We start from the raw sequence: 20,507 nt of genomic DNA, 5'->3' as shown, positions 1-20,507 counted from the left end.
TTCACCCTCATCCCGACCATGAACTCCATAAGCAGGGGACCATCTCCTTTGTTGCAGTACTAAAATGTGTCTGGTTGGAGTTTTTCACTGCTAGTGGAGTGCAACTAAATAGAAATAATAAATAGTTAATAGGATGCCGAGTTGCAGAGGTGGGGCTAATTAGCTGAGGCTTCATGGGGTTGTTAATGATGGATTAGGAATGGGGAAATTGATAAAGCTGAATATGTAAAGGCTAATATTGTACAGGGTGATGGATGCTTTGTCAGCTTCGATTGCATATGACCAGAATTAACATTGTGCTTATCTTCCTCCTGCTTCTTCAATAGATTACTTGGCTCTAAAGCACTGCTGTTTTATGAGTCCCTCCCCAAATTCCCCCGAGTGGAGTAGTGCCAGTCATTTAAGACAGCCTAAGAGGCTGCCTTACAATTAAAATTGGGTCGGGAGGTGAAAAAAATGTGACTTTGTGAAGGAGGGGTGTTATCAGCCGCACACTGCTCTGCTACTATTTCTCCTTTTCCTCCACTTGCTGAAATGGAGGGATTTCAATTGATTTTGTTTTCTTGCAGTGCAGGCTGGTGAGCAAGTGTGAATGCAGCTGTGTGCAGTAAGCATGCAGCACTGGGGGACTCGCCTCGTTGCCTGCACAGGGCTGCCAAGAGCTACTGGGTGCTTTGGCTCCTGATCCACGCTGTGCACTGACTATTGACCCAAGTGCTGTGTTTTGTGTGCAAAGGAAGAATGGTAACATACTCCTACTCATACAAAGCATCCCTATATATCACAGCTGTATTTATTTACTTGCTAAGGAAATCAAAATAATTATGCATTAATTATCATTCATTAACCAGCAACAAATCATTTTCTGATATTGGTATCTCAGTAGGTATATTTAGATTTAAAAATTAACATATTTTCTTGCCAAATTCCATACAGAGCATGTGGCTCCTACTGAAATCACCTGACATTGAATTATACTGGCTTTTTGTGTGTGTGTGTAACTAAAGGATCAATAAGCATTCATACTTCTCTGTAGGCTATAGGCTAGTAGGAAGACAGGCAGCCTTGCAGACAAGGCACAGACAGCCAGGACAAGAGAAGAGAATTCTTTTCTCAGTTTGCCTTAGGGCTTTTGTGAAGCCTTGGACAAATCACATAACCTCTAAGTTTAAACCTTCTGACTTTCAAAATGGAAATTATCATAACTGCCTACTTTCTCCAGGATGTTGTGAAGTAAATCAATTCGCTGTATGTAAGTATGTGTGGTGGGGAGACTACTTGGATACTTTGGAAAACAATGACATATTCATGTTGCTTTCATTTCTGTAGATGTTTGTGGAGTGCACCCAATGTTTTAACGTATTAAAAACTTAAACAATGTCCAGAACAATTATTGGTTGTGTAGTGTGTAGATAGCATTAAATACAAATATTTCTAGCTTCATTCTCCTATGGACATAATTTATTTTGCATAGGGCCAGAGTAACTGAATGGTCAACTGTTCCACAACCAAGTGTAAGTGCTTTGCAAAAGTTTTGCTTTAGATGGCAGTCAGGAAAATATTCCCACATTTCATTTGTTAGAAGAAATCCAGAGCTGGCATTAGTGCTGGCTTTGATGTATCCTGTGGTATACAATCCAGAGCATGCTGCTGTAAACAGAAATGTCCCCTCACCTCTCCTCTTTGTTCTTCAAGTGTGATACTGGCCCCCTGCAGTGGCTTCTTTCTCTTCCTGGAAAGGCTTGACAAAGTCAATTGATAGGAAAAAAAAAAAAAGACTTACCATTTCCTTCTCTACTTAAGACTCTAAAGAAATTGACACATATATTGTACACATACTGAAGCCCTTGAAATAGTGTGGCTTTTTCTATTGATTCCTGAGGGGAAATGAACCAAGCCGAAAGCAAGCAAGCAAGAAGCAAACATACTGTTGTGTCCATAACTTAAAATACGGTAAGTACATCACACTTCTGCTTCTGTTTTATTTAGTTATTTGTATTCTGAGAGGAAGAGAGACGAAAAAAAAAAACTGAGGAACTCAGTATTATAAGCAGTACAAACAGCAATACCTCTGGGTAGGATTGTCTATCATTACCCTTTGTAAGACTGGATGTTAATGCTTGTAACTGTAAAATTTTTACTAATGTGTAATGAATTTTTCTATGATTAGTGTTTCAGCATGAAGCTGATTTTTAAAACAGTCTGGTCAGTTTGCAAAAGAAGGTTGGTGAAAAATACACTATTTTGCTCACATTAAAAATGCTGTTGGTCTGTAAAAGTGAGCAACTCTTGCATCTCCATTTTCTAAAATAGAAATTTGGCTTTGCCAAGGATTTGCCAGAGATTTGATAGGTGGAGAATCTCTCAGTTTCTACATTTAAAAAGTGTAAATAACTACCCTTCATCAGAATGGCATTTCCACTTTCTGGTGCCTGGAAAGTCCAACAGTAATGGACGTCTCCATTAGGCTTACCTGGACTTCAATTGATTTTCACATAAGTAGGGGTGTTATAGAGCTCAGCATAAGAGCAGAGAGAGGGCTTTTGTGCTTCTCCCCACAAACCACACCCATAAATGCATATGAAAAGAGGAGCCCATGACTAGGATGCAGGCTGTGTAGACATGAGGATGACTGGAACTTAATGAGAAAAAGATGAGGAAGCTGTCAGAAGAATGAGAAAAAAATGCCAGTAAGGATGTTGTGCTACACTGAAGTAAAGAAGTGAGAAGGTTAGCAGGGTGAAACCATGTACCAGGACCAGGAGTCAAAAATAGGCATGGAAGTATGGCTTGGATTAAGGCATTGGGTTGACAGCATGAGGAAGAAGGTCCTCGAGTATTATGGTATAATGCTTTCAAAGATTATTCTGCAGTAAAATAAACAAATAAATTAAAAAAAAAAAAAAGATTAAAAAAAAAGTTGTTTAAGAATGCCTACCTGCTGTTGACACTCATGAATCCCAAGGAAGCTATAGCAGCAGCATACTGTGTTGTGGTTATGAAGCTTCTTGCCCTACTTCTAAACCATTTGCATTTAGGAGAGTTCTATATAAAAAGAGCAGAGGTGTTTGGTTTCTTAGAATGACATGAAGAACAGAGTTTTCAAAAGCTAAAGTCTCACACATTAGGAGATGGTAGGTTTACTGCCCGTAGAACTCTAATTCTCCTTGCTCTGTTTATATGTATTATTTTAAGTAGACTGTAATTGAATAATCATGTTACTTTTTCACAGAACACTTAGCACATTAAGTGCAAGAACATACAGGGCTTGGGAAATGGATCAAGGAATTTGTCAGTGTTATAGGTTGAGGTGCCTTGTTAGCTCCTCTTAAGTACATCCCTCCGGCATTTTTCATTAACTCAGTCCTTCTGCACAGAAGCAGAAAGCCATCACATTCTGTCATTTGCAGACAGTGTTTATAAGCTGGAACTCACTATCTAGCACCAGTTTGCTCTGTGACAGTAGCTAAGCTAACTCAATGGTAGCTCTCTCAGAGTTATGGCTGACTCTCCCAGAGACACACTGCACAGAAAGCAGACTTTGCAGGCTCTCTACATTCCAGCTGTTCTCTTTCAGATCTGGGGGAGGCTGTTTGCCATAGACAAGTCCCGATGTTATCAGCTCCAGCCAAACTCCCTTCTGTAGGGCACTAATAAACTGTTGATGTCTGTTTTGAGTCTTGTCTCAGGTGTGAGAACAGTGAACCCCTTTGTGTTAGCCATGGAAACAGCTACCAGTGTTTTCGCGCTATCATTTCAAGAACTTCTATTTGCTTGTGCTTTCTTGGACTGCACTTCATTTTTAGTTTCATGATGGAATTGTGTTGTTTGCACCTTTTTTCACATTATCCTTCACTGTAGCTCTTTAATCACGTGGAGCAACACAGAGTGAGATGTACTCCGTATTTAGAAAGGTAAGAAACGTAATGCCCCGTTTTTCACCGGAATGCAGTCAATGGGGCTTTTTTCTCATCAGAATTCTGCCTCTAAGCAGCAGAGCTCAGACGTCGCTGTTACAAAGAGGTTCCGCACCGGAGGGCGGTGGGCACGGCCCCGAGTGCTGGAGATCAAGGAGCGCTGGGACACAGGGAGTGAATTTTATGTGGCGATGTGCGGAGCTGGGGGAGCCGCTGGGCGATCCTCGCGGCTCCCTCCCCACTCGGAGTATTGCGTGACCCTCAACGCGGGGATGCCGCGAGAGGCCGTCAGGCGCGGAAGACGGGCAAAACGGGGAGAGCCGCGCCGCCTCACTTTACGGCCCGTTTGCGACGCGCAAAATGGCTGCCCCCAGGGCGCGATGAGGCCGCGCCGGTCCGCCGCCCGAGGCTGAGCCGGGCCGAGCAGCGGCGCGGGGCGGGATGTGGGGACCCCTGCTGCGATGCGCGGGCCGCGGCGGAGGCCGGCGGGGGCTTTCGGGGGGCGGCCCGCCTTCGGCCGCGCCCTGGAGCCAGGTGGTGTCCGAAGCCGAGAAGATCGTGGGCTACCCGACGTCCTTCATGAGCCTGCGGTGCCTGCTGAGTGACGAGCTCAGCAACATCGCCATGCAGGTCCGCAAGCTGGTGGGCACCAAGCACCCGCTGCTCGACACCGCCCGGTGAGCGCCCGCGGCCGTGCTGGGGGGCGGGCGGCGGCGGCTCGGGAGCTGCGCTGCTGGCGGGAGGAGCGGGGCTGGCCTCGCCGCGCCCGCGGCTTTTGGGTCTGTGTTGTGAGGAGATAGCGGGACAGTCGGGGAAACCGATCGGCCTGAATCGCTGTGGCTGAAAGCACAACAACTAAGAGAACGCGAGGTGCTATGCAAACACGAGGTTGTTATGCAAAATATCTGTCAACAGGTGTAAGCCACAAATTAGTACTTACTCAGATCGGTCTTCTACTTTGCTTTTTGAGATTCAAAAATGTAGCTGTGTGATGGCCCTTGGCGTCTCTGCAGTGATGCTGCAATGCTGTCCAAAACAAGATGCATTTTTCAAGGTCTGTGTGTGCAAATCTGAATTTTTTGAACTGAACAAAGAGAGGTGCAGGGGGCAAATGGGGCTTTTCCAGTGAGGTGGAATTTAAATAGTGAATTTAAGAAAGCAAGTCCAGAAGAAACAAATCAACTTGTTAGGAAAAGTGGAAAATATCTGGCTTCAGAAAATACTGCTGGAGAGATACTTTTTTCTTTTTTTGGGGGGGGAGAGGGGGGGATGGAACATTTGTACCAACAGCTTGCAGTATTATGATAAGCTCTATAGAAAAGGTTGTGATTTTCTGATGTGCTTGTGTGAAGGGAGGGACAGAGAGAGAACGTTTTTCTGCCTTTGGATCTGTTTTTAGGACTGGTTGGTAGAATGCAGCAAACAGGAGGCCTGGATCACCACACATTCTTCAGTTGTCATAGCTGTAGGAGTATCAGAGAGTCCCTCAGTGCTGAAACTGGACGTCAGTGTGTATCTGAGAGCCTGCTCAGTGTGTAGTACTGCTGGTTTGTTTGTGGATGAGGCTGAACCCTGTGCTTTGTGACTTTGTGGATGAATAAATATTCAGGAAAGAGCTTTTTTTGAAGTGATGCTCATGGGCTGCTTTGGACTTGAACCTCTGAGCCTGTAGCTTGTGGAACGCTATCAGGAATACAGTTGGGCACAGGGCCTGGAGAACTGACTGTTCATTTCTTTAAAATTCTATAAAAAAACAGTACTCAGTATTTACTTGTGTAAAAGTGTGTGCATTTATTTGGCATGTTCCTAATTTACGTCACTCATATTTCCAAAGGTTTGATATGCATGCATTTCCAATGGTCTTGACTTTAATATTATAAGAAGAGTAGATTTCGTGCTGTCAAGTTTTAGTACACTTGGAACAACGCACAATTTGTATGTTCCTGTGTTTTATGGTATAGCTTTTCAACAGTGTGAATCTTGAGTCTGTTGATTCTTAACAAATTGCTGAAATTTGGCTGTTGTATGCTTGAGTGTTACTGAAATCCCTTAATGTGAGAAGTCTGGGATCTGTGGTCTGACCATAGTTACTGAGGAAACAAGTTTTGATTTTTGCCCACGCGTATGAACCAGCATAGTTTTATTGTGTGTTCATGCAAATGTTTTAAAGCATAGATATCTGAAATATGTTCTTTGGTGACTTTTTTTGGAAAGCTTTTGAGTGTGATGTTGTTCAATTCTAAGCTTAAAGATTATGAATGCAAAAATGTTCATGTCCTTTAAGTACTCAAACACTTGGAGAGATTTTTCTTTTTTGTGACCATATGAAGACTGCTTAAAATTGATTAATTCCACTTGTTTCTAAAGTTTCCACTTCCTACTGTTTTTTTGAGGTTGTATATAGTAGGTGTTGACAAACAAATTATGATTGTATATTGTCATTTCTAAGCTGTGTTAATTTTCTTTAACTTCTTTGACCAGTAGGATTTTCAGTGCTTTTCTCCTTTGTTTCTTCCTTCATGGAATCGTAGAATCATAGAATGTTTTGGGTTGGAAGGGACCTCAAAGCCCACCCAGTTCCAACCTCTGTTGTGGGCAGGGCTGCCACCCCCAAGCTCAGCTGCCCAGGGCCCCAACCAACCTGGCCTTGAGCACCGCCAGGAATGGGGCATCCACAGCTTCACTGGGCAGCTGTGCCGGCGCCTCACAGCCCTCTGAGTAAAGAAGTTCTTAATATCCAATCCAAATCTCCCCTCTTTTAGTTTAAAGCTTTTGTCCTTGTCCTGTCATTATCAGACCGTGAAAAGTTGGTCTCCCTCCGTCTCCCTCCTTTTTCTTTCTGTCTAAACTCTTTGCTGCACACAAAATCACAGAATGACCTGGGTTGGAAGGGACCTCAAGGATGATGAATCTCCAACCCCCCCTGCCACATGCAGGGCCACCAACTTCCCCATTTAATACTAGACCAGGCTGCCCAGATCCCCGTCCAACCTGGCCTTGAACACCTCTAAGGATGGGGCATCCACAACCTCTCTGGGCAGCTTGCTTCTTAAAGTCTTCCTTAGACCATAATGTGTTTCTTATGTGTTGGTAGAAAACCCTTGGCTTTGAGGAGCATAAATTCTGAACTGTGACACTGTAGAGCATCACTGCTACAGCACTGAAAACATGCAGTGTAAGTGGAATGCTGATAAGCATTTTTAACCTTCTGCCTTGTTTTGGGTCACCAGGCTGCTGCGGCACGTAGCCCAGTGCTGAGAGCCTTAGGGAAAGCAGCTTAAAGATAACAGTCCACATGAGACAGGACATGTGGAAGAGCAGCTGTCGGGGCAGTATACATTTCTCTGATGATCCTATCCATTCCTTCCCCTCGTTGGATGCAGCAGTGGCAGCACATGGGTTTCAGTGCCTGCCATGAATCAGGCCTGCAGCAGGTGTTCTGGGGGTGATGCTCGACCCCCGATGCCTCCGACCCAGACTGCTTTTGGCCAGCAGCCTTAAATTCGTGAGCTATTGCTGACTGTGCAGCTGAAGCAGAGTGACGGGTAACTGACCCCTACAACAAGGGATTTTGGAATGACCGTGTGGTAAGGCCAACTGTCTTTTGTTGATTTTTTTTGTTAAGCTTTGGTTTCCTGAGTCGGCCACATGAAGCGAACGTCTTCGGTACTGGCCTTGCCAGACTTGTCAGAAGGAGAGTGAAATGGGAGGGAAGGTTGAATTTCATTTTAGAAAGGCTAATGTTTAGTGGTTAACAGATCATTGCAAGTTGGGGTATCTGGATTATATTCACAGCTGTGCTTCTGGCACTCTGAGCAGAGAAGTCACTTAATTTTTCATACTTGCTTGTACTTATCTGTAAAATGAATAATGCAGCATCTGTTTTCTGGAGGTTATTACACTTAGTTCATTATAGCCTGCATTGGTCGCTGTGATCTTTCAGTGGAAAATGGTGTATAAACAATATTAATAAAGAATACATTAAACAAATGCTGTCATTAAAATATTCACCTCTAACAGATACTCTGGAAATAGAATTGCACGCTAACTGCTGCTGGATCTTTCTTTGTAGCCTTCTGAGCCACAGGACGGTCCATCAGAGCTTTCATTTTTCTTGCCCTATAATGAAGTGTTTTCAGCAACTACCGAAAACTAACATTAGCATTCTTTTGCTCTTCAGGCTTTGTTGAACTAAAGAATTTTTTCCAACAGTGAGCATGTGAACTTCTTTTCAGATGGGAAGAAAATAAATCCAATCCTCTCCAATCGTCTCTCTTCTCTTCCCCCGCCTTCCTAGGCTAACGTACATCCTTTTTAGTATAGGAAAGAATCTGTAATTGGCACCACGATCTACTTTTCTCAAATACATAGTGCGAATAACATTTTCTTGATTATTTAATCTCCCCTGAGAAGGATATAGCTTATTGCAGATTGTAAACAGTAAACGTTATGGCCAATGCATCACTTTTATAATATCAGTAAATGAAATGGAACACTTCATACACGTAAAATTATTATGGGGCACCATTTAGCTCTAGTCATTCCATCATTAGTGTGTGGGAGGAATGATTATATTTTAGTTCTGTCAGAATTGTTTGTTGGTGACAAATCCTTGTGTAGACTTAGTTACAGTTTTCCTAGATTATTGCAGAAATAAAAAAGCCCGATCGAACAGGATTTGTTCTGCTGCTGCCTGCCACAGGTTGGTCTGTAGCTGCTCTAAGCACTGAGTGTAGCATGCAATCCAGAGTAGCTTGGAGATGGTCTGCTTTTGAGTTAAAATGTCTGATAATGTTACATTCCTGATGGTTGTGTTTCTCTGTCAGCTTGGAATGGCTCTGCTTGGTGACTTGTATCTTGTCACTTTAGATGCAACGTTCATTTGTCCTCCTGTGTGGATGACTGAGCGTCAGCAGCACAGATACAGGGGCTTGTTCCAGCCCTGCGGGGTGGAATTGTGGCCAATTTGTATTTCGTCTCACAGAAAGGTGACCTTACAACTACCCTTATTCATAATTGCGTGTGCTCTGACTGACTGTGAGTAGCTTTGTTGCAACATCCTCCAAATGCTGTTTTTTTTTTTTCTGGGCTATTAAAATAAATGTGTCCATGTGCTTGGCTGTAGCTAGCGGGGTAACTGCACACAGCCAGCAGCCATGAGCAGAGGCTCTGCACAACTGAGGGCTTCTGCCTGCGCATAGCTTTCTAAAGCTCCAACTTGCTGTAGTCTTCAGAGTTGTACTGAGGTCCCGCATCTGCAAAGGACCTTGGGGATGGGGTATGACATCCCTCTCCTGCTGTTGCTGGATCAGAAGTCAAAATGAATTTGCATTCACCGCGTTTTATTGGCTTTTCTTCAGCCTCTGGAATGCTTTATAAAAAACGTTTTTGTGATGTAGAGATGCAATTTTTATAGCTGTGGTCAGAATGCTGTTAGATGCTAGCTATGAGGTAGCAGGTGTGTAATTTCCTGTGTTTACTGCAGAAGTCTGTTGGCTTGGGAGGTCTGGAAGCACTGTTCACTAAAGCTAACAACACGCAGTGCACCTCTGCAGAAAGTCTTTGTGGTGATGTCAGAAATGCAGACGTGTCTTCCTGCTCTAAATATTTGATCCTAATTGCCAGGTTACTGCATAGCTGATAGAAGCAGCAGTGCTCTCAGGAGCAGCAGCTGAAGCACTGGAGTGCTGTTGTGGCTTTGCCACATCAAGAAGCCTTTCTCTTTCAGGAAAGGCGGCTCTCTCCTGGATAAATCAACTTTTGTGAACATCTTTCAATCTGGCTTGGTAGGCTTGAGTAATAGCTGCAAAAGAATTTTGTCGTGTTACGTCTCTTAGAAATGCTGGTGCTCCACAGGCATTTCTATTACTTGGAAACAAACAATTCTTTGCCCCTCAAAATCAGTTTTTCCCTGCATTTTGGCTGGATGATCTCTCAAAAAGCTCAAAATGATGGAAAGCTTTGGCAGGTGAAAAGACATGGAGGAAATTAAATCAGTTGTGGATTCACATGCAGATTGAAATTTCCTTCTGCATCTGATTCCTTCTTTTTTTCATTGTATTTATGGACTCCACTGTTATTTTCAGTTAGCCATTAAATACTGCTTATCCAGTTAAGGGGAAAGAAGAATACATTTCTGCATGTCACACTCATCCTTTATACCTTAGTAAGATATAACTAGGTGAATAAATAAACGCTGCTTGTTTCCCCCCCCCCCCCCAAGTTCTACTTTTTGTCTCTATTCTTGCATATTTTACCAGTGCAAGTTTTTTTTAATTAGTTTTCTCCACCAGTGGCATTACCTTCACATACACAAATGCTTGTGCCCAGTAATTATTTCTGCTCTTTCGAAGAGCTGTCAGTAGGATGAAGAAGATAAGAATTGCATCAGAACTTGTACACTTGTGCTTGAGCTTCACAGTTCACATTTAAGGGTCTTAACTTTTTATTAAAATCAAATTACATTTGAGTTTAATAAAACATGCTTTTTACTGGGTTTGGCAGTGAGAATCTTATTCCTGAAGCTAAAGCATATTATCCAAACAAATGTTGACAAGTATTCCTAAAGCAGAGCTCAAGAAGATGAAGACAGTCATCCTCATGGCTGTGGATTTGCCAGAGATGCTGAGAGAGGCTGAAGTGTTGAACGGACAGGTTGTTTTCAGCTGAACTGATACTGAGCTCTTGTCGCTCCCTGATTGGATGTTTATGGAAGTGTGTGCTTAAAGGTGCAAAGGATGTTTAGCTGTGTGGTACAATACTGGCTTTTGCCGAATGTTGTGCCACCATAAGCAAAGTGTGATCAAGTAGCAAGTTTGCAGCACGGATGAGTAAAAGTTAGGCTGCAAATTAATTTGTCTTTCATTTTAATAGTATTCTTTACAGTGGTTCTCATTTGAATATTTATTTTGAATCTACGTTTCTGTACTTATGAGGAATGTGTTATTTCACCAATGTAGGCTTGTTTTGGTAAATTAAATGTATTCAGGTGAAAATGCTGCTTGGGATGTGCTAATAGAATCTTCTTTCGATGAGAACGAATCAGCTGCCTGATACTGATAATTTCTACATTTCTATAGGGAATGCGTGTGCCTGTAGGATTGTCTGTCTTGTAATGATTAATTATGTAGTAATTTGTTTCTTCCGAGTCTGAAGATTTCAGCAGAAATTTGTGTATGACTCATTCTAATCGAATGAAAAACTTTGTGGTTTCTTAAGTTTCGGCTTCCAGTGTGTAAAAAAGAAGCTGAATATGTAATAAACAGATTCAAGTGCTGGTCAGTCTTTGAAGGATACTGTATAAATAATAAAGCACTTTCTTTTGGTAGCAAGTAGTGTTTCCCTAAAACAAAAATCACAGAATCACCAAGGTTGGAAAAGACCTACAAGATCATCCAGTCCAACTATCCCCTGTCACCAATAGCTCCCACTAAACCATGTCCCTCAACACAACATCCAAATGTTCCTTGAACACCTCCAGGGTCGGAGACTCCACCCCCTCCCTGGGCAGCCCATTCCAGTGTCTGACCACTCCTTCAGAGAAGTAGTATTTCCTAATGTCCAGCCTAAGTCTCCCCTGGCACAGCTTGAAGCCATTCCCTCTAGTTCTATCAGTAGTTACACAAGAGAAGAGGCCGACCCCCAACTCACTACAACCTCCCTTCAGGTTGTTATAGAGAGCAAAAAATACAAATAAACAAAGGCAGGGAGTGTATCCAAAATCAGAGTGGGCTGACTGATGCTGAACAAGCCCATAGCATACTTGCTTCTACATTATGTACACAGCAGCCTGAGAAGCTTTTTCAAATAAAGGTAATTGTTGGAGTTTACATCTGATCTTTTCTACGCTTAAATGATTTGTAATGCCTGCAAGTTTAATGCAGTGGCGAATGACTGTTATGTCAATGTTTGCCCTGTGCAGGAAAAGAGTACTGAATAAGTGGGAATATTTTCAAAATCATTCTTTCTGTAACCCAGAAGATAGTTACCAAATACGCCATTATATAAAGCACAAATGAGAGCTGATGTCATAGAGTAATCAGGATTCGTATTTGGATCACTGGAAACAATTTTCACTCAATGAATCTTCTTTTTCAAAATCCTAACTCGCCTTTTTAAATGTTAGGGGTGAAAGTACTTTCCGTGGTCTCTTGCTCTTTGTGACATCTGTATGTTGGAGCTTGCAAGAAGTATTTTCTCTTACTCAAGATATTTTCCCTCTGCCATGCTGTAGTTTTTGATGCCGCCTCCCAGTTTGACTTTGCTCCTTGTGGCCTTGGGAAGCCCTGTTAACTAATTCTGGTGATCCCTTTCAGAGGTCCAGAGAACCATAGGTATAACACCGTGTCCTGTACAGTACTTTGTATTTTCCTGAATAGATACCAAGTTGGAGAAGCACAAATACAAGCAAGCATCTAGATGTTTCCATGCTGATGCCACTGCTTTCTCCTGGGGGTGGAAGACCATTGTTTTAAATTATTAATAACCTTCCTTTACCCCACTTCTGACTCTCTTAGTTTCCCTCAGGGTAGGCAGACTGTCTACAGCACTTGCCCTAAAGGAACTACCGCAGGAGACAAACCTGGCAGACTATAAAGGAACACTATGAATTTAAAAATCGGATCTATTTCAAAATTTGTTTAAATTCTGTAGCAGATGCTTTACTGTCCTTGAATTGTCCCTGCCAGTTCTGTGGCATTGACAGTCCTTTTTACTTAATTTTTCTTCTCCCTTCTCACTTTGTGAAAGATTTGTGTAAGGGAAGGAGAACTGATCATATAGGAAAACTGGTGTGACTCATTATGCCTGAGCTTTTACTAAGAATGTGCTGTGAACCAGCTAGATTGTACTTGTAATGATACAAGTAGGGCTTAGAAATTTGACTCTAAACCTGAGTTAACTAAGAAACTCCAGGAATGGTTCAGCCTGCTGGAGCTTTTTCAGCCACAGTCATTTTTCTTTAATCCTTAGCTATTCCTATAAAGAAGCACCAGCTTGCTCCACCTCTTGCATTCGTCCTTCTTGTTCATTTTCACTTAAATTACAAGAGACGGTTGTTTGCTTTTTGCCTTCCTTCTACTCCATTTCCCTTTTTCAGAGTAACAGTAGCTGCTGCTTCTTTTCTCCTTTTCTGTCTTGTAGATATGTTGCACTTCAAAAACAAACAAACAAACAACAAACGAAAAAACAACGACTTTCTTTCAGTCCCAAAGTAGGTCTGGGTTGGCAACAGCATGTGCGTGTGTGAAACCATCCTACCAGTGCATTGTCCTCATTAAGGCAGCGTGAGGCTAATGGCCCATGCCAGCAGCTTTGTGTCTGGTTGTCATCTGAATGATTAGCCAGTAGCAGAAGCACCGTCATGAGCTGATTTGGTAAGATTGCTTTTAATCGAACTTAACAGATAGTTCAAGTTGTTAAAAGCTAAATGGAATCTACTACTTGTTGGGTCCAGTACATAAATCACAAAGCTTTGTGATCACATGTGGAAACTCATCTCTCTTTCAAGCGTTTGAAAAATGGTTGTGCTAGAGTGTGTGTGTTTGTTAGTGATTGTTTTTGTCTGAAGGTGCGCTGTGTTCCCAGTTAAATTAGTGGTGAGTTTTGAGACTGAGTATGGCGCAGTGGCTCTGCTTTCACATTATGAAAATTCATGTATTTTCACAGACTAGAAAGTAAAAGTACCTGCAGTATGTGAGTGTTGCTTGTATGCGTGCATGTTATGCAGGGAGAGATTTTTCTCCTGTCTCTGATTCCCAACTGCTTTTGATTTAATGTGGTTTGTTTGAAGATACCCTGTGTGCATAGTTAAAAATAATTGCAGTGATGTTAATGCTACATTATGCTCATATTTGGATCTTGCTTTTAAAAATAGACTTCTGAATGTGAATCTCACTGGTTCGACATCTTTGAATAATTAAAAATGGATCTTAAGGAAAAAAACTTATTTTCCCCAAGCCTTTGTTGTCCTGTTGAAACTGAAGTATAAAAGTACAAGAGATCACTTCAGCATATCTGTTCTTGATCCCTGGTTCCTAGTTTAGATAGTGTGGGAGGTTGTTGATAGGCTCTGCAAGAAATCAGATTTCATGTATTGGTAGGAGTAATTACCTGAAAAGGCTGTTTTCAGAAATAAGGTTCAGAGGACTCAAGGAAGCTGGAAATGCAGAGACCTGCAAGGTAGTGTGGGGAAGCCCTTGTTCTAATACATATTTATTCAACGAACGGAACACGTTGAAGGAGTTTCTAGTATTGGAATTTACAGTATATTTTATGTGTCTTTTGTCCATAATATAACTTCATAAAACTGAATCAAATTATCTTGCCAGCAGGAAAGTAGGAAATGAATCCGCGTAATGACTGTAATGTGTCATAGCAACCAAGTTTTAAAATAGTCAAATTCCAAAATAAGGTTATAAAAATGACATCAGAGGAAAAAAAAAGAGCATTCTATGTTATGTTATAGCAACAGAAACATAGGCTTGTTTTTTGTTTGTGAATCACTTGGGATCATATTGCTGCTGGTGGATTTTTTTCTTTCATTTTTCTTTTCATTTAAGAGGAAGAATATGTCCTAACATAATGCGTATTCTTGGGGAGAACATATTTTGGCAATTCTTGTTTCTGTCACACTTCAAAAGAGCTGAAGTTTTGTTAGGTTTTGCTCTTTCAAAATTTCCCTTGAATAAAATATTTGCTGAATATTCTTCTCATTTTCTTTTCTACTTTTAAGTCTTTAAGAGCTCCCTTGAATCTTTTGCTCCTCTCACCATGGCTTGTCAGAGAATGATTAAGCTTCACTAGCAGAGTGTTACGAACAAAAATTTGAGATGTATATATTTTTTGACTTACCACAAGCATGATGTTATTGGCAGATGCCAGCCTGCAGTGTGAAGTTTCACCAGCTCAGAGAGCAGTGGTGAGGCTCACATGGATATAGGTACGTGTGTCTGTGTGCTACTTGGTGTGCATGCTGGGCTCCCAGCTGCTAGGAGCCACACGGGAGGACAAGGCAGGCTCCCTCTCTGCTCCTCCTGCGGATGTTATGCTATATAAGATTGGTGCACGCAGTTGGCTGCTTTTAATATTTTCTTTTGAGGGCTTTCATTTTTAATTCTAACACGTCCTCTCCTCAGTCCACAGCATTCTTTCTGATGTACCATCTTCCTGCTAGTTAATTTATCCAATGTTTTGTTTTGTTTTGTTTTTTAATCTGGCTATTAAAAACTGAACATGCCTTACAACCCAAAGCTGGGGGGTCTTCACAGTTAGAATCCCTCTCCCTCCTTCTTACACTGTAAATGCTGATGACTTACTTGCCAGAAATACCAGGTTTGGGTTAATGTATTGTCCCTGGGTGATTCTGCTGCTTTGGATTACCTTGGTGTGCATGTAGGCATTAAATATTGAAAGCTGTTTTCATATTCTCCAGTGGTGAAGCTCTGTATAAACAAGTCTTATTTACTGAACAGTTTGGGAAGTGTGTACACACTGGTATGCCTTAGGAAATCTACCGTTTAAGCCTTTGTGGTCCTGATTTTCTCTGGCCATGATAAATGGAGCAGTAGACCAGGAACTATATTAGAGAGATACTGGGAGGAATAAGTAGTGACTGTTGAGACTGAAGAAATTTCCTGTGAGTTCACAAATAATTTAAATGCTTACCAACTACTGTCACCAGACCTCATTAAATGTTTTTCATTTGGTTTTTCAAAGAAATTTGAAAGCAAAGGTTTATGCTGTATGAAACAGTGTCCTTTACGCTTGAAAGATTTGTAGGCCAGGTACGAAGTCTGGAGACAAACAAATGTGAGTCCTTCTTACACATATAATTATTAGAGAAGCAAGAAAATACATTGAAATAAAATAATAAATAAATAAATAAATAAAATAAATAGAGAAAATACATTGAATAACATATCTGTTATTGCTTCACGTCTACGTGGAATGAATGTTGCTGCACTATATAGAGTGCAATGCAGGCATATTAAACCTGCAGCTAGTGTTGCTAATTACTGAAAGACTGTAGTTGTACACTTCAGACTTCACATTTAACAAGGAAAACCCAAACCTCACAGCCTTTGGGAAGCGATGATGTGCAAGTAGCAATTTTCCATTTTCAGACTTTTCTGCTTCCAGAAGTGTATTGTTAAGAGAGCAGATGATAAAACCTTGTATACATTTAACCCGTGTCATTATGCATATTTTGGAGATGGTTTTGCATCTTTATATCAAGAATGGGAAATGCTTTCTTTCTTCAGCAAGGGCTAAATAACCATTTAGAGCTGGACTAGCTCTAGAAACAGATCTAGATAAAGTGAGAGAAGTAGCTTTTCTCTGGCTCTAAATTCTGCTTATGATTTTCATGAATTCACAAACCGTTTATTTTTACCACGGAGACACAAAAGGCAGAGTCCTGCAGGCTGGTTATGGCAAATGAAAGGTGCTTACTATGCTTAGCATGTTGTGATTCTGTACCTGATTGTTTCAAAATAGAAATTTGTGTTAGCTTATCTCAAAATGTCATCATTTGTTGATATAAATAATTTTACATTCTTCCCTGCCCTGTGAATGTTGAATGATTCTTTCAGAAGAAATCCACGTTATTTTAATTAATTACTCGGGGTTTTAAATTAAGTTACAGGTGAGCTCAGCTCTTCCCTGAAGAGCTTTTACTACGTTAGCAGTGGAAAAGGATAATTCTTGCTGCATAATTCTCTAATGGGCTGTTGTGTGTTGCTCAGCTGAACAAGGCTGCTTCTTTGCTTTTGATTTCTGGTCTGTGTCCAGCTTTTCAGGGAACAACTTGGATGGTTAGAAGATATCACCAGAAACATATTTTTCTTTTAACTATAAAAGAGAAGAGTGAGACCTATTGATATCTGTTGCTTTGGGAAATTGTTAAGGATTGCAGAAATATAACGTAAAACTAAATGAGGTACTGGTAACCAAATATATGAAGTCTTCCTAGAAGATGGGCAAAATATAGGGACAGGTTTATTGGTGTTAATTTCCTATCCTTATTTCAGGAAATATTCCCCTTGCTTTTAAACTATTTCTTTTATGTGTTTATAACTATATACAATCATAAAATGGTAACTTTATCTGTTACTTGTGGGCTGTTGGGCTGTGGGGACTGAAGCGATGCTTATTTTCCTGTTCTGGAGTATGATTACTTGTTGAAGATGTGACAAATTTAGGTCATATTTGGCATGCATTTAAATTTAGCCTGAGTCTGATTTATGAAAAAGAGGTAACAAACCTACATTATATTTTCCCTTGTGTGAGTATTGCAGCCAAACTGCAATTTATTTTGTACTATGTCAAGTTACAATAAAAGATACATGCATGAAATGAAGTAGGGTAAAGAGTTCAGTCATTAAACCTTTTTTTTTTCTTCTAAGTTAGCTTTCATCGTTGCACCTTTAGCTGTGTTAATTACTTCAAAGAATTATCTTAGAGGCTAGCTGAAGAGCAGAATCAAAGAGGAAGGGAAATAGCCTTAAGCAAAATCTTTTTTTTTCTTTTATGAGAACATTCTTACAGTAACTTGTAGGATAGAGATCGCTAAGAGTCCCTTTTAAAATTCCCCTGCTTCACACTTTTTTTTTTTTAGTATCTTAATATTTTTGTTTTTTAATATTCCAGAATACTGTACTGCCATACCTGCAGCTAATGTTAGAGAGCAAAGTGCTTGTCTTAAAATTATGATTTTCTCATGTATTTTCATTTTTTTCTGTATGTTGAGGAGGAGAAGATACTAAGCTAGGTGGATTTAGTTGTTCTGGTGCCCTCTGTGGGTGTTTTCCTTTCTTTTTTTTTTTTTCTTTATTCTTCTCACTTAAGAGGCCCAGATTGGGTTCTTTATACTGCCTATATGACTGTCAGTGGGTCTTTTTCTGGGCAAATTATGGCAACTGGATGTGTACATCAGCATTTGGATTTGGGCTCAGAAGCATACTACCACCACTGCCTCTCAGTCTACAAATGTTGTATTAGTTCCTCATTTCCCTGAGCTAGCCTGGTATCCCAAAAAGGCAGGAGAAGCAGAGGCAGTCTGAAGAGGGCACGTGAGGATAGGTCACGTGTGAATGTTCTGCTTCCCATGCGCTCCCATGTGCAGTGGAGATCCCTCTGAGGAGATAGGAAGGCTGCTCTGTCTGGTGACTGTGGCTTCCCAGGATGCAGGAGCTGGAGCATAAACAGGTTTGTGAAAAATGGAATTGTGGGTAGAATCATGGAATGGTTTGGATTGGAAGGGAACCTTAAAGCCCATTCATTGCCAACTCCCAGCCATGGGCAGGGCTGCCACCCACCAGCTCAAGCTGCCCAAGGCCCCATCCGTCCTAGCCTTGAGCGCCTCCGGGGATGGAGCATCCATAGGCCCCTTAATGTGCTGGAAGGTTGCAGTGAGGTGTCCCCAGAGACCTCTATTCCAAGCTGAACAAGCCCAGCTCCCTCAACCTGTCTTCATAGAAGAGATGGTCCAGCCTTGTGATTGCCTGCCTGTCCGTTCTTTGGACCTGCTCCCATGTTCCTCCTCTGGACCATCTCCAACTGCTCCACATCCTTCTTGTGCTGGGAACCCCATGCCTGGTCACAGTAGCCAGATGGGGCCTCATGAGGGCAGAGTAAAGGGGGACAATCACCTCCCTTGCCCTGCTGCACCTCTTTTGATGCAGCCCAGGGTAGGGTTGGACATACATCAAGCTTCTTCTCCACTAGAAGTCCCAAGTCCTTTTCCACAGGGCTGTTCTCAACCCATTCTCTGCCCAACTGATATTTGTGTTTAGGATTGCCCCTACCCAGGTGCAGGACCTTGAGGTTGGCCATGTTAAGCTCTATGAGATTCATGTGTAATTGCATAATTGCATTTTGTAAGATTTGTGGGATTTTTTTTTTTTTTTAATGTGTTTGTGTGGATGAAAACCTTAGGAAAAGTTGAAAAGCTTAAACTTGCCCATTAGGTTGTGCAACTGAGATACTACAAACAGTTCTTTTTTCTTTCATCTTTTTCCTTTTTTTTTGCCGAAATATGTTGGAGAGTATTTCATTCAAATGGTACTTGAAGTTAACTTGGAAAATGCTTCTTTTTTTTACTGTTGACTATGTAAGATGATGTAAGATTGCTTGTTACAAATTAACATAATTGTAAGTTGTTACTGTTAAAACATGGCAATAATTTGTGACGTCGAATAGCTAAAACAATATTTACAGAAAATACTGCAATCCATGATACCAACTAAATGGAAGTGTGTTGATTTAGACTAGATATTGGGAAGAAATTCTTTATTGTGATGGTAGTGAGACACTGGAACAGGTTGCCCAGAGAGGTTGTGGATGCCCCTTCCCTGGAAGCATTCAAGGCCAGACTGGATGGGGCTGTGAGCACCCTGGTTTAGAGGGAGGTGTCCCTGCCAGTAGCAGGGGTTGGAACTGGATGATCTTAAGGGTCCCTTCCAACCCAAACCATTCTATGATTCTATAATTCTTTGGTTATTTTATATTTAAAGGTTATCTGAAACCTGGTTTATTTATTTTTGCTTCACGCACAGCTAGTCCTAACACATTTTCAGTCTGAGGCAGAAAGTAATCTCCAAGTAGCAATATTCAGTGCTATTTTAAGTATGTATGTCCTACTGATGATTTTTAAAGCACAAAATAATGATGACATACCATGCAGAGGTCTTGCTTGCCTGAGGCTAGCGGTCTGAATGCGCTAGGTGCAGACACTTCTGTTTGCTGATGAAAGTGTTGAAAAGGAGCAGGATTTCACTGCTTCCTTTCATTTTGTTTTGTGAAAGTCTTCATTTTTTAATTGTTTTTTTAATTTGCTTTTAATTATGCTCAAGTCAATCAATATCTGAAATCTTTTGAAGAATATGAAGAGAGGTATAAGTGCTTTGGGAGGGAGGTTTGAAACTAAATTTTGTCAAAACTAAGATTCAGTTGATTGCCTGATAGTGGCAAGAAGAAGGCCAGGCATTTTGGGTGACGTGTGCCAAGCCAGGGGCAAGGTAGCTTTTCAGGGAAAGGAATGAAGATCCTGACAGACTTCCTAGCAAGTGGGGCAGAGAAGTGTTGCCAGTGAATTATTAGAGAAACACCTAATGAGACAGCAAGAAGTGGAGAAGGCTAAGAAAAAATATGGGAAGTACATTACAGCAGTAAGGTTAAGGAGTTGGCAGCTGGAACGTGTGTGCTCAGGGCTCATCATGGGGAGGTTGTCTGAGATATGTACAAAACAGTTCCGGTTTGCATCCAAGGCATTCCTGTGGTTTCCAGATGTTTTCATCTGTGTAACGCTTTTAAAAGCCAACTACTGTGTATGCCCTTTTCATCACTTTAAATTGAAAACAATGGAAAGATACAGTTCAGCAGACTAACAGCTCCCCTTATGGGCAGCAGATCATGAACTTCGTTTATCTTGCAGTGCATGTCTGTATTGTTCATATCAGTCTGACAGCCTTTTTCAGCCTCAGTGTGTGCGTGTCATGTAGAAACAGAAATATTCAGCATTTTTCATTCTAATCTTCAGAGAAGATTACGATATACAGATGAATGTATTGTGACTTTTCTTAATTGAAGAGG

At 41.2% G+C, this 20,507-nt stretch overlaps 1 protein-coding gene across 2 annotated transcripts in view; it reads left to right on the top strand.

The window, feature by feature from the left end:
* The first annotated feature begins 4,252 nt into the window (after nucleotides 1-4,252).
* The window catches only part of PDSS2 (decaprenyl diphosphate synthase subunit 2), a 114,851-nt gene continuing 98,596 nt past the window's right edge, over nucleotides 4,253-20,507 (top strand). For both annotated transcript variants that reach the window (XR_007375447.1, XM_048937647.1), the window contains exon 1: nucleotides 4,253-4,594. Coding sequence is in view for 1 of the 2 variants with exons in the window: in XM_048937647.1 (XP_048793604.1) it covers nucleotides 4,359-4,594 (236 nt within the window). In the remaining variant the exon portion in view is untranslated. The remainder of the gene's footprint in view (nucleotides 4,595-20,507) is intronic.

The sequence above is a fragment of the Lagopus muta genome, chromosome 2 (assembly GCF_023343835.1).
Source record: "Lagopus muta isolate bLagMut1 chromosome 2, bLagMut1 primary, whole genome shotgun sequence".
Classification (NCBI taxonomy): Eukaryota; Metazoa; Chordata; class Aves; order Galliformes; family Phasianidae; genus Lagopus; species Lagopus muta.
The sequence above is the reverse complement of the archived record's forward strand: the minus strand, read 5'-3'. Positions and strand labels throughout refer to the sequence as shown.